This window comes from Triticum dicoccoides, chromosome 3A (assembly GCF_002162155.2).
Source record: "Triticum dicoccoides isolate Atlit2015 ecotype Zavitan chromosome 3A, WEW_v2.0, whole genome shotgun sequence".
Taxonomy (NCBI): Eukaryota; Viridiplantae; Streptophyta; class Magnoliopsida; order Poales; family Poaceae; genus Triticum; species Triticum dicoccoides.
In genome coordinates, this window is record NC_041384.1 from 651233546 (window position 1) to 651246250 (window position 12705).

The 12705-nt window shown below is 50.9% G+C and overlaps 3 protein-coding genes across 4 annotated transcripts; 1 reads left to right on the top strand and 2 right to left on the bottom strand.

The window, feature by feature from the left end:
- Positions 1 to 460: 460 nt before the first annotated feature.
- Positions 461 to 1199, bottom strand: LOC119272532 (26S proteasome non-ATPase regulatory subunit 8 homolog A-like). Its single transcript, XM_037554002.1, has 3 exons — positions 940 to 1199; positions 737 to 848; positions 461 to 649 (listed from the first exon to the last, which is right to left on the bottom strand). Exons 1-3 carry the CDS (start codon positions 1146 to 1148, stop codon positions 509 to 511), a joined length of 462 nt encoding a protein of 153 aa, XP_037409899.1. The 5' UTR covers positions 1149 to 1199; the 3' UTR covers positions 461 to 508.
- Positions 1200 to 2811: 1612 nt separating this feature from the next.
- Positions 2812 to 4505, bottom strand: LOC119272533. Its single transcript, XM_037554003.1, has 2 exons — positions 4303 to 4505; positions 2812 to 4167 (listed from the first exon to the last, which is right to left on the bottom strand). Exon 2 carries the CDS (start codon positions 4144 to 4146, stop codon positions 3367 to 3369), a length of 780 nt encoding a protein of 259 aa, XP_037409900.1. The 5' UTR covers positions 4147 to 4167; positions 4303 to 4505; the 3' UTR covers positions 2812 to 3366.
- A 3746-nt stretch (positions 4506 to 8251) lies between these two features.
- LOC119269949 (amino acid permease 3-like) lies at positions 8252 to 11436 on the top strand. 2 transcript variants are annotated; one of them, XM_037551896.1, is made up of 4 exons: positions 8252 to 8362; positions 9630 to 9769; positions 9856 to 10398; positions 10493 to 11436. In XM_037551896.1, the coding sequence occupies exons 2-4, from the start codon at positions 9655 to 9657 to the stop codon at positions 11275 to 11277; spliced, it is 1443 nt and encodes a 480-aa protein (XP_037407793.1). In that variant the 5' UTR covers positions 8252 to 8362; positions 9630 to 9654; the 3' UTR covers positions 11278 to 11436. The 2 variants fall into 2 exon arrangements, with proteins under 2 accessions (XP_037407793.1, XP_037407794.1); XM_037551897.1 differs by having other exon boundaries at positions 8266 to 8362; positions 9627 to 9769.
- Positions 11437 to 12705: the final 1269 nt, after the last annotated feature.

Genomic DNA, 12705 nt, shown 5'->3' on the forward strand with positions numbered 1-12705 from the left:
GTGAGTGGGCCCTTACATACCCAGAAGCCAGTGGATGGATTTTCTTTGCACCATCAGAGGGGGGGAGGGGGGGGGGATCAAACTGGATGTTTTTATCCATGCCATGTTTCCTGCCAGCATGCCATGTTTCCTGCCAGCATGTAGTTCACGGGTGCTTTCACATAGTTAGACCCTGGACCTTACTACTGAAACTTACACCCATTCATTAGAAGATGGGGGTTTCTGAAGGTTTGCTTTGGGAGTTTGGACATGTTAGATGCGATCCATTTATCTGAAGATCGGTCGTAGATCCTTCTGGTTCTGGCCTTCTGGGACTCCGGATGTCTGTGTGATATGGTTTCATTGCCATTTTAAGGGACATTTTGCGGTTGTGTGTAGACTGTAGAGCAATTTGGAAACTGAATGGTGAAACAAATGATTTAACAAAGTAGTACAACTGAGTTACAGGACGATCCAATAATCCACCTCTTCATGGCAATTTACAGTCTAGATGAAATAAAAAAGCAAATCACACTGTCCTTTCGAATTCCTTCGCATAGCCAAGGGTCTTGTTCATGGCGGGCATCGCCGGTGTCTCCTTACAGGGCTGAGACTCCATCGCCTTCTGGAAGAAGACCCGGCCATTCCTAACATCCCTCTCGGGGTGTTCCTGCCAACGATATCATACTGAGAACTCATGGTGGTATCTCAGGTAATTCACACCAGAACACAAAAGGTTGATGGAAACAGAATTTACCTCTGAGATGTACTGTTGTGGTTCTTCGTCAGAGCTGAACATAAGCATTTGTTTCGCGTTACTTATCGACAAGTAATCATATCCCTTCTCGCTGCACCCAGCTATTTTGTCTCTGCGCGTGCAGCAAATGTCACAGTGATGGACTGCATAAGGAGTAAATCGGCAGATCACACATGAAGAGGTAGCGACACAAACCCACTTACCTAACTACTCTTTTGGCTAGAAGGTCCATGAAGTATACGTAACTTTCATGCGGCACAGCTTGTCGAGCACTCAGCACGTGGTTGTAGGCGCCCTCCATAAGGGACTGCTCGAGCTCAACTGCGTGCTTGATGCAAGGATTCTCCAGCGCTTTGGTGGGCAGAGGCTCCAGCTCAGTGTGGAACTCCGCAATTCTATTCTGGACCAACATCCTCAGAAGGTTTTTTTTTCGAAAAGGAGGAATGCCCCCGGCCTCTGCATCTAGTCGATGCATACGGCCACTTTATTAATTATTAGCACAAAACCTTACAAAGTCGTACAACAGTAAGACCAAAGCCACCATCTTCGCAACCTCTGTCGCTACTCCTATCTAACTGATGAAGGGGCGCTGATGGTCTGGGCCTAATACCAAACAGACCTCGCAGCCAAACCTAACATCTAAGACCTGAGGTCCCAACCTGGACGCCTGCCGGGTATGGGCACCCACCAGTCCGGCGTGCTCCTCAACCAGGGCGCCTGCCGGGTATGAGGCCGCCACAACCACCTACCACATATCCATCTTCAGAGCTGTACTGTTGTAACTGCCTTGCTCGGTCTCGCTGCCGCCGACGCCACCACGACGCCAGACAGCGTCGACCTCCTGCGCGTGTCCGTCACCACACATCTGACGCCAAGCCTCCGCTGCTCCATGCCGCCAAGAGCCGCCGCCAAGAATATGTAGAACGAAACACCGCTCCACCGAAGGGAGGCAGCACACCCCCACCCCTCACCTGCAGACCCTTCCATCCGATCCCAATGTCCTTGGCGTGGCCTCCAAGAAGGTTACGGTGCCTAGGGCGCCGCCGACGCCCGATCCGCAGCGGATCTTGGGCTTTCACCCGGACATGGGTTGGAGAGGAGAGATGGTGCCCTCAGCAACGCCCCCAAGGAGGAAAGCGGCGCCGAAAATCGGCGTCGCCGCTGCCGGTCAGCCTAAGGCAGCCAAGGTTTCCCCCGGACACCGATCTGCTCCACCAAAACACACCGGAGGTGGATCCGGCAGGATCCAAACTGACCCGGGGACTGGGAAGGGATGCATGGAAGGGAGAGGGGCAATACCTCCAGATCTGGCACGCCTACGGCTCGCCGTCCTCACGGCCGAACCCACAGGCACGCCGCACGCCACCAGATGCGCCGCACCAGATCGAAGATGGCCAGCCTTAGCGCCGCCCCCCACTCTCCCGACGAGGGAGAGGAAGAACCAGCGCCGCCGCCGATCCCGGGGCCGCCGCCCCGGCTTGCCCGCGCCTGGCCAAACGCAGCCGCCGCCGGATGCCACCGCGCGGCGCTGCAAGGGCTGATGGAGGAGGAGCGCAAGACGGAGCAAAGGGCCGCCCGGGAGCGTCGCGGCGGCCGCAGCGCCGGAGGCCGAGCCTCCCCCACCTGGAGCCCTCGCCGTGCGCGCGAGCGGGAAGCCCCGCCGCCGCCGTCCGACGCGCGGGCTTCGCCCGGCAGTTTCCTCCGGCGGCGGCGCGGCAGGGGGAGCCGGGGAGAGGGGGTGGCGGCGCGGCGGGCTAGGGTTCCCCCGAGTCGCCTCCTAGGCGACGCGGGGGTCGGCGGCGCGTTAAGCCCCATAATTGGGTACTCAACCGGTGATGGAGGAATTATCCACTTTTAGTATCAGCATGATTTAGTATGATATAGCATAATATCAATCGACATGTTGCAAAAGAGGAAGTGCTAGATGTTTTTAGATAAAATATCAATTGACGTGTCCAGACATTTTGCATCATGTTCTGGACCTGACGAAGCAAACATCCTATTGCCAAATAAGATGTGAAATGAACTCTGCTAAAATAGTCGACACAAAACAATTGCCAGTTTGGCAAGGGTATTGCGGCTCACCAGTAGGCGAGAACCTAAAAATTCCATACAAACCCAATCTACATGTATAACTTGGCTTACAAATATTAATTTCCAAGTTCGACTACCCAACTGAACCCAGCAAAATTAGCACCACATAACTCATGCAGGACTAACCCAAAAAACACTTCTGGTTTAACTCATTTAGCAACTTATACCCAAAGAAAACCAATAACACTTTATTTCTTTGACCTTCCCATGATAATCCAATGGAAGATGAACACTCATTTAGCAACTTATACCCAAAGAAAACCAATAACACTTTGTTTCTTTTGACCTTCCCAATGATAATCCAATGGAAGATGAAAGAGAACAGAGAACGATACATACATTAGAATGGCAGCCTACACAATGCAAAGACACAGTGTTATTGGTTTATATATGCTGTGGTTGTCTCTGCTTTGCGTCTTGTTGATCAGTCTCTGGTTGATATATGCTGTGGTTGTCTGGTCTCTGTAATGCTGTCTGAGATTGTGTCGTGATATGACTCGTTCAGCAACTCTACCTTGGCTCGGCTGAAACTTGGTTCAGTTCACTGCAATCCATGTGTAATCGATCTGTAATACTAGTTGATACGTTTGGTTGCTTGGTCCTCGGAGGTAGCAAAGGCTAACACGTCGCAGATGACGGAACACGAGCATCACGGTGATGGCTCCGGCACTGCAGGACACGGTAGCACAGACGCAGTATCTGATTAAGGACCACCGCCAGTAAGGATCAGAACCATGAGGGACCGATGGGTCGTTCTTTAGCTGCGCGAGCAGGGTGGCGAGTGGTGGGAGCTCGGCGATGTCGCCGGTGAACGGGTGGACGAGGCGGATGCCGGTGTCCTCGTCCCTCAGGAGGAGGAGGAGGCCGTCGACCGAGTCAAGAGCGCAGTGGCTGTTGAACAGCGGGAGCTTGACACGGACAAAGGTTCCCGTGTCAAGGTTGAAGAAGCGGACGTAGCCGCGCAGCCTGCTGTGGCCGGGGTAGAGGCCATGGCCCTCCGGCAGCATCATCCAGCGGCGCGGGTAGAAGCGCGGATCGGCGACGCCGCGGCCCCGCGGGCAGACGGTGCCAGACCGCCAGCTGGTGCAAACGGCGCGAAAGCGCACGTAGTCCAGAATATCGCCCGAGAGCACTCTCCAGGCTATCTCGCAAACCAAATCCTCTGAGAGCGACGCCCAGAGGGGGGAAGAAAACGGGGGCGCCACTGCGCCAGCGACATCGTCCAATGGCACCGCCGCAGGCCGGCGGCACCTCCTTGCGCGCGCAGTCGTGGCCGGCGGCGCCGAAGTGCGCTTTCTAGATCTCGACGGCGGCATCCTGAGTTCCAACTCGCAGATCTGATGCACCAATTAAGAGATGACGAATTTCACCTCTGGACAAACGATGAGGAATATGAAATAGTCGACGGTCATCCCCAGATTATATATCCAGATTATAGGGGATAAATTACACAGATGAAGGGGGCGCGGTACCTGTGGACTTGAGAAGTTGAGATGGTGAGTGCCTGTGGAGCACGTTCGAGGGGATTCACCGGCATCGGCGGCCTCGTGCTATGCTTGTCCACTGCTTGGCATGACCGGCGGCCATTGCTTCCGAGTTGGGAGATCCTCGTTCTCAATTTCGATTTGGGAAAGGCGAAGCTCAGCGGCGGCTATGTCTGCTCTGCCTTCGTCCTTTTTTTTTTTACCTCCATAAGTGTAATGGCATGAAAACACGGCAACTCCTAATGTTTTTAGGTAAATTTAGTGACGCAAGGATGACAATTTTAGTTGTCAAGTATGGTAACATTTCTCTGGATGATAAGATTCAGTTTTTTCTTTGGTTTGTTTTTCTTTTTGATGACAACTTTAGTTGTAAAAAAACATTAGGGCTGAAATGCTTCGTTTCATACGTGTGTCACTTATCATTTGGGTCTGTTTTTTATTGAAGGTGAGCATTCATTCTTTGTATTTTAGCCATTGAATATTGAGTAAAATGCATTATACTACCTCGGTCCGAATTTATTAGGCCTTCTTACATTTTGGGTTCAAGTTAGACCAAGTATTTGACTATAAATACTTCCTTCATTCCCTTATACAAGGCCACAAACTCAAAACATAGGTACCAAGGCAAAATTTAATGACTATTTTGGAAGTCCACTTTTCTTTTCGTTAATTGAGATCATTAGTGTGCCAACATGTCCTCAAGGAAGGAATTAGAAGAAAGTAGCACAATGTCATTATGGCTACATGCATGCAAATATTAAAACAGTTGGTACTAAGAGAAAGCATCATTAATTTTTTCCTCGGTTATAGTTAATGGCCTTGTATAGATGTAAATTGTATTTTTTATAGTGGCCTTGTATAAGGGAATAAAGGGAGTATATAACATATATGCTACATAAAGTATAATGTTAGATTTGTATTTGAAAGAGGTTTTCCATTATATAATTTTTGTGATGTATGCTTTAGATCTTATTAGTTAAATTAATGACCAAACTTTGGCTCAAAATGAAAGGAGGTTTAATAAACCCGGATGAAGGAAGCAAGTCCTAAAACATGTGTCAGTTTAGCTCTATGACTTAATTTGAAACTGTAATTATAGACCTAAAACTATTACAGGTGTGTTAGTCCTATAACTTTGAAACTGTAGTTTTGAGTCTCAAAACCATGTAAGTTCGTCGTTTCAGGTTCTAAGCTTGTATGGCCTTAGGAGCTTAGGTTTCACAAAACTCTACAAATTTACAAATGGATCAGAATGAAGCTTAGGTTTCCTAGCCTTCGATAGTGGGTTTTAAAAATACAAAGACTACAATGTACAGCCACTCGATGGACTAGTTAATTTAGTTTTCATAGATTTGGAATGCTGCTCACGAACAATGCTTAGAGCAACTCTAGCCGCCGATTTAGAAGGCTATACAGGAGTAAACTTTTGTTTTTATTCCTTTAACCCGCATATAGTCGATTACCAAAATCAAATAGTGGAGTAAAATTTTACTCCGCCGCCTGGTTGCTCTTATATTTAGTTGGCCGCCCAGCGCTTGAGCAAAAACTCTGTTCCCTTTCATAATCTCACTCACCCCACTTCTGCGCTGCATCTACGCCAGGCGCCAGCATCATCCTTCCTGCCTCCGCTGACCACCACCCGCCACTATCGATGCTTCGTAGGCCCCGTCGAGGTCCTCGCACACCCGGATTTGAGCCTCTCTTTCTCGCTGTCACCGACGCATAAATCGACCGATCTACGTCTATCGCCGCCGTCGTTGGGTTTAATGCATCCAGTTGTTTTGTCATGGATTGGCCAGTATCGAACCGCACAAACCTGGCAACGACTCTACACCACATGTAGGTATGGCCTCCTCCTCTAGCCGCTCAAATCTCACTCATGGCGAACCACCGACAAAGACACGCATAGCCGTCGGTCGGGCTCAGCACTAGCCCAACTCGTCGGCTCCCAGTTGCCGGTCATCAAGTGCGATGACTGCCCGCGGCAGGTGGTGCACCGAGTTTTGACCACGCCAGAACATCCTGATGGGTGTTCTTCAAGTACAAAAAAGATGGAATAAGTGCTTGTTTATCAAGTCGTTCATCAGATTAGTCACAATTTGTGGCTCATTATTTGCTCAAAATTGTGTGTAGAATGGATTCAAGTTCTGGTATTTGGGAAGAAGATTACATCGATCTATTGATAATGAGAAATTTGATAGATATCCGTCCACTCCTTGCTAAAGTAGCGACTAGAGATAAGACTAGAGGCAACACAATGTCGAATTGGTTGGAACTGGAAAAGAAAGAAGTGTGCAAACTTGAGAAGCCAATTGAGAGAATCATCAATGTTCAAGATGAAGACATAGAGAAAATATTAATCCAACTAGTGGGAGTAGTTATGAAAGTTAATTGTGGTTCTTGTTTTTTTGGTTCGGTTCTCTTAGCGAAGAATTGGTGAATTATGTACTACGATGTATTAAAATAACATTTAATGAAATAAAAAAAACAATGAAATTTGTTTCGGTGCCCGAAAATGAAATGCATTTGACCAAAAAAATTACTCCACTAAATTTAGAGGATCGGTTAGATCCAGCCAAAATTTACTTCCCTAAAAAAAGGGAAATTTTTGTTTTTGCCACTCTAGATTTTGCCAATTTTCCTTATGCCACTCTAGATTTTGACATTTTACTTTTGCCATTCTTAGTTTTTGACAATTATCACAATTGCCATTCCCGTGGCAAAAGCAAAATGTTGAGAGTGGCAATTGTGATAATTGTCAAAAGCTAAGAGTGGCAAAAATAAAATAAAATTATTTTGCTTTTGCCACAGAATGGCAATTGTGATAATTGTCAAAATCTAAGAGTGGCAAAAGTGAAATGTTAAAATCTAGAATGGCATAAGAAAAATTGGCAAAATCTAGAGTGGCAAAAACAAAATTTTCCCTAAAAAATATTCACTAGAGCTTTATTCGGCCGGATACTTCTCTATTTTGTTGTGCTGTTAGCTTGCCCAACCCTCTGATCGTGGATAACCAAAAATGTACAAGCTAGCAAGCCGCTCCCTGGACTAGTTAATTTAGCCTTCACAGATCATGCTCAGTTTTGTTATCCTGAAACATAGTCATGCCACTCGAGTAAAGCTATACGGGCACAAATGCTGGTCAGGACAAAAAGAGGCCCGGCCAGGGACAGTTCCAGCCGCTGCTTTTCTTTCTCTGAACCAAAAGTCATTGTCGACCCACACACGATTAGATGATACTGAGCTAATTTAAACGCTGCTTGTCAGGCCATCATCATATCACGCGATTCCTAGACCGAGCAACCGCTCGTGTTAACTAGTAGAGTAGTATTAGTCTACAAAATGTGTGGCATGTTCACGTTCAAACGGGGATTAGCTAATTAATTCATACACACGCGAACTAAAGGGACGGCTCTCCGGCCCTCCGTCGCAAAGGAGATGTTCGTCGCCTGTCCTCCACAGGTTCTGGGCCGGTCAAAAACCGGGCGCAATGAGTGATTCCACGAACCGGGCATCAATTTCGAGCCAGTAATGCTACATCTACAGGAAATTACGGGGGAGAGTGGTTTACAGGGTGACGAGGCATTCTTTCATTGGTCAATTTGGGAGGCACCGGTCCACCCCTGAAAATCAGGGGGCGGAGGTATGATTAGAAGAGAAGGGAGGTCCGTAACTTCCTGTTGATTGCCTGTAGGTGTAGGATTATTGATTTCGAGCACTGAAAAATCATGGTACTGCAGTCGTAAAGAATTCGTGATACGACGACGGAGAGCCATCCGACGCTCGCATGATCGGCGGAGCACTTTGGGATCCATGCGATGCGAGTGGGCGGAGAAAGGAAGAGATGCCCAAGGGGAAAAGGATGGACCCGAAATGCCGGCGCCGCACGTACAGCCTCTCCCCTATAAAACACCTAGCCGGTCGATGCAGACGGAGCACCACCACCGCAGCAGCAACGAGCGATCAGCTCTCGCCGAGGCCTCTCGACCGGCCGTGCTTGCCTCCGGTGCTCCGCCCTGCTTGGTCCAGGAGTTCCCTGCAGAGAAAGGTACTGTAACTGTTTTAACTCGAAATGCACTCACCAGGGTGGAGCGAGGTAGCTACTAAGTTAGTTCTGGCACTGCTGCGATCTTATCATATCTAGCTTTCATGCACGAGACGAGGTGGGCAGCTCTGTGGAAAGTTAGGCATTCTCTGTTTCACCATTGACTGGCTAAAAAAGCTACGGGTGGTGGGCTTAGGTATGATCGTTAGCCGGCTGTGAGCAATTAGCATGTGTCTGATGTGTCGATGCAAGGCCCGCGGCCGGGGCGGACGCCGCCAACCCCGCCAGCGGGGCAGTGTGATCCGCTTGCGGCAGGAGCGGCGGGACGACGCCTGCGGAGTCCGCAGCGGACGGCGGCGCCGCGGTGTGGACCACGAGGTCACGCCCAAGCGAGGGCGCCGGCGGCGTGGAGAAGACGGAGCCGATGCTCCTTGTCCCGATCGGAGCCGGAACAGAGACGGCATCGAGCGGGAGGTTGAGCAGAGCCGCAAGAGAGGCTGGGAGGAAGCCCGCAGCAGTGGAACCGGTGGTGGCGGCGCTCGACATGGCGGCGGCGCGATCGGTGGCGCGGCGGCGGCGGTGAAGGCGGCGGCGGCGGTGCGGGTATTAGGGTTTAGAAGCGGAAGCGATCGTAACCTAGCGTGATACCATGTAAGACAATAAGTTTTGGGGAACCAGCACAACCCTCTAGGGGTGGCTTATCTCATTATATATAATAGTTGTGTTACAATATGTACCATATACGTACATAGGTACAGAAGCTATACATAGTCTAACAGTCGACTGCTGTGCCGACGACGTAGGGCAAAAGGTGATGGTTGGCCCCTTCTCGGAAGACTACCCACCCTGTCATGTCCACCTCCACCATGCTTAGCAAATGCTGAGATTACTACATGCGTCAACTCTGTTTCCAAAGAGGGTCTGGATTTCCAGTCCGAGCACTAGCAGCAGCTTCCCGCGTCCTCGCCAGCCATCCCGGGCAGCGGCGGCCCCTCGGCGACAGGTCCAGGCCGGCTGCCGGCACCCACCATGCGCAGTGCGCAGGCTCCTCCTATAAATTGCACCGGTAACCCGGGCACCCAGAGGCAGGCCAGGCACCCACCACCACCTCGCGCTCTCTCGCTCGCCAGCAAACATTTACTACTCGGTCTCTGCAGATCACGCTGCACAAGATCGCATCTCTAGCGCGCAGAGTGCACTACACTTACTGTGGTCTGGCCTCCTCTTAATTAGTTCTCACCTGCACGCCTACTCGCTCTGCTGGCAGCAGTTAAGCTAGGCAGAGGTCGATCGAGATGGCGGACAAGGTCGTGGCCACCTACTACTACCCGCCGATGGAGGTGGCCGCCGCCGAGCTCGGCCACACCGCTGGGTCCAAGGTGGACGACGATGGCCGCAACAAGCGCACCGGTACGTAAAACCCCTGTCTCATCTGATGGAATACAATACTTGATTGTTGGTTTCTCACTCTGAAGTACCGATGCCGATGTGCGCAGGCACGATGTGGACGGCGAGCTCGCACATCATCACGGCGGTGATCGGGTCCGGGGTGCTGTCGCTGGGCTGGGCCATCGCGCAGCTCGGCTGGGTGGCCGGCCCCGCCGTCATGCTCCTCTTCTCGCTCGTCACCTACTTCACCTCCTCGCTGCTCGCCGACTGCTACCGCTCCGGCGATCAGAGCACCGGCAAGCGCAACTACACCTACATGGACGCCGTCAACGCCAACCTCAGCGGCGTCAAGGTGCAGATTTGCGGGGTGCTGCAGTATGCTAACATCGTTGGGGTGTCTATCGGCTACACCATCGCCGCCTCCATCAGTATGCTGGCCATCAAGAGGGCAAACTGCTTCCACGGCAACGGCCACGCAGACCCCTGCAAGGTCTCCAGCGTGCCCTACATGATCATCTTCGGCGTGGCCCAGGTCTTCTTCTCCCAGATCCCCGACTTCGACCAGATCTCCTGGCTCTCCATGCTCGCCGCCGCCATGTCCTTCACCTACTCCTCCATCGGCCTCGGCCTCGGCATCGTCCAAGTCATAGGTAGGTGACTCTTATACATATTGATAGATCGACGAAAGCACTCCCTAGATCCTGTTGAGCAATGTGTTAACCAATGATGTCTGCATGCATGCAGCAAACGGAGGCGTGAAGGGTAGCCTGACCGGCATCAGCATCGGCACGGTGACGCCGATGCAGAAGGTGTGGCGCAGCACGCAGGCGTTCGGGGACATTGCGTTCGCCTACTCCTACTCCCTCATACTCATCGAAATCCAGGACACCATCCGTGCGCCGCCGCCGTCGGAGTCCACGGTCATGAAGCGCGCCACCATGGTCAGTGTCGCGGTGACCACGGTTTTCTACATGCTCTGCGGCTGCATGGGCTACGCGGCTTTCGGCGACGCCGCGCCGGGGAACCTCCTCACGGGGTTTGGGTTCTACGAGCCATTCTGGCTCCTCGATGTGGCCAATGCCGCCATCGTCGTCCACCTCGTCGGCGCGTACCAGGTGTACTGCCAGCCCCTGTTTGCCTTCGTCGAGAAATGGGCGGCGAAGAGGTGGCCGGAGTCCACGTTCGTCACCGGCGAGGTCGAGGTCCCGCTCTTCAGGACGTACAAGGTGAACATGTTCCGGGCTACGTGGCGAACGGCGTTCGTGGTGGCGACGACGGTGGTGTCCATGATGCTGCCCTTCTTCAACGACGTGGTGGGGTTCCTGGGCGCGCTGGGGTTCTGGCCGCTCACCGTCTACTTTCCGGTGGAGATGTACGTGGTGCAGAAGAAGGTGCCCAAGTGGAGCACACAGTGGGTGTGCCTCCAGATGCTCAGCCTCGGATGCCTCGCCATCTCCCTTGCCGCCGCCGCGGGGTCCATCGCCGGCATCAAGTCTGACCTCAAGGTGTACCACCCATTCAAGACATAATTGACGTTGACGATCGTGCACGCACAAACAATACATCAAGGTGTAGGATTCAAGACAAAGAAGTTCTTGGCCTTCAAACAATTCAAAGAAGATACATCCTGGATGGAGTTGTACTACTTCATGAAGTCATGCATGAGATCCATTGAAAAAAAAACTAAATGATGTTTCTTTATAGTAGTGATTTTTAAAATGTATGATAATATTAAGTGGTCTTTAAAAAAATTATACTTATTAGAGAGAAAATGATTTCCTTTCTTTTAACACAATGCATATGCAGATGGTCATACATATGCACATACATTCACACCTATGAACACATGCACATTCTACCCCTATGAGCACCTCCGAGGGACTGAGCCGACACATCATTTTGAGATTGACGAAGTCGCCACAGATGCCTAGGACTTGAACCCTAATGGACTGAGGATACCACTATCCTTCTGACCATCCAACCACATGTTGGTTTGCGAGAAAAGGATTTCCTGATAGATACATTAACTTGGTGATGGAGATTGTAACCTCTAGAAAAGTAGTTGTAATGGTCAGGGCATCTCCAACGATGACCCCCCTAACCGGACACCGCATCCGTCAACGGACCGACGGGGACCAGTCCGAGGACACTGGTACGTGAGCCGACCATTCAAAATTATCCCCTAAATGTCCGTTAGTATGGGCAATTTGAAATTCAAATCCGTCCGATCACAACACGCGCGACGGATCACATCAGCCCCGGTCACAACCAAAAAGGGGCCACTATCCATAGTGTTTACATGCCTGATCACAAAAGAATATAAGTACGGTAGTCCGTGTGAAAAATTGTATTTTCTGCCCTGCTGGACCGACAATCCGAGACTCCACGCTCAATCTGTCATTACCTCCGCCTCGGCTGCCTCCTCCGCCTCCAGCTCTTCCTTCTGGTGCTTCAACATCTTGAAATGGACGGCTTGCACGATCATCCTTCTGTCGTCATCTAAATCCTCCATCGTCATGGTCAACATCTTCCTGTCCTCTGAAGCGGTTGCAATCTCAACGTTCTTCTCTTCGAGCATGGCCTTCCTCTCTACGAGCTTGATCATTCTCGGTTGATGCCATCAGGATGTTAAACCACTCGACCTTTTTTCCTCCTTGACGTCGAAGCGCTTGAAGTATGCATCCTGCTTCACCAAGATGTCCTCGAACCTCTCCGTCAACTTGGCTGACGACCCTTCTCGCTTCGCCTTCTCCTCCTCCCACTTCTATCCCCAGAATCTTGTTCTAACCTCCTTGGGCGGTTCTTTCATTGGATCGGTTGGATCACCGGTTTATTCATCGGTTCCATGGGTGATGGTCTTGGCAATGAATGGATTCCACTTGGGTTGTCCGTTCAATTTCAACCAACAATGCATGACGATGAAGCTCTTCTTCTCCAACTTCGAAAACACATTGCAT

Bases quoted from the DNA above. Each gene is read 5' to 3' on its own strand.
- LOC119269949 (XM_037551896.1), top strand. From the start codon at position 9,655: ATGGCGGACAAGGTCGTGGCCACCTACTACTACCCGCCGATGGAGGTG. The intron at 9,770-9,855 runs GTACGTAAAACC...CGATGTGCGCAG, and splicing joins TGGCCGCAACAAGCGCACCG to GCACGATGTGGACGGCGAGC. The intron at 10,399-10,492 runs GTAGGTGACTCT...GCATGCATGCAG, and splicing joins CGGCATCGTCCAAGTCATAG to CAAACGGAGGCGTGAAGGGT.
- LOC119272532 (XM_037554002.1), bottom strand. From the start codon at position 1,148: ATGTTGGTCCAGAATAGAATTGCGGAGTTCCACACTGAGCTGGAGCCT. The intron at 849-939 runs GTAAGTGGGTTT...CTGCACGCGCAG, and splicing joins CTAGCCAAAAGAGTAGTTAG to AGACAAAATAGCTGGGTGCA. The intron at 650-736 runs GTAAATTCTGTT...TATCGTTGGCAG, and splicing joins CACAACAGTACATCTCAGAG to GAACACCCCGAGAGGGATGT.
- LOC119272533 (XM_037554003.1), bottom strand. From the start codon at position 4,146: ATGCCGCCGTCGAGATCTAGAAAGCGCACTTCGGCGCCGCCGGCCACG.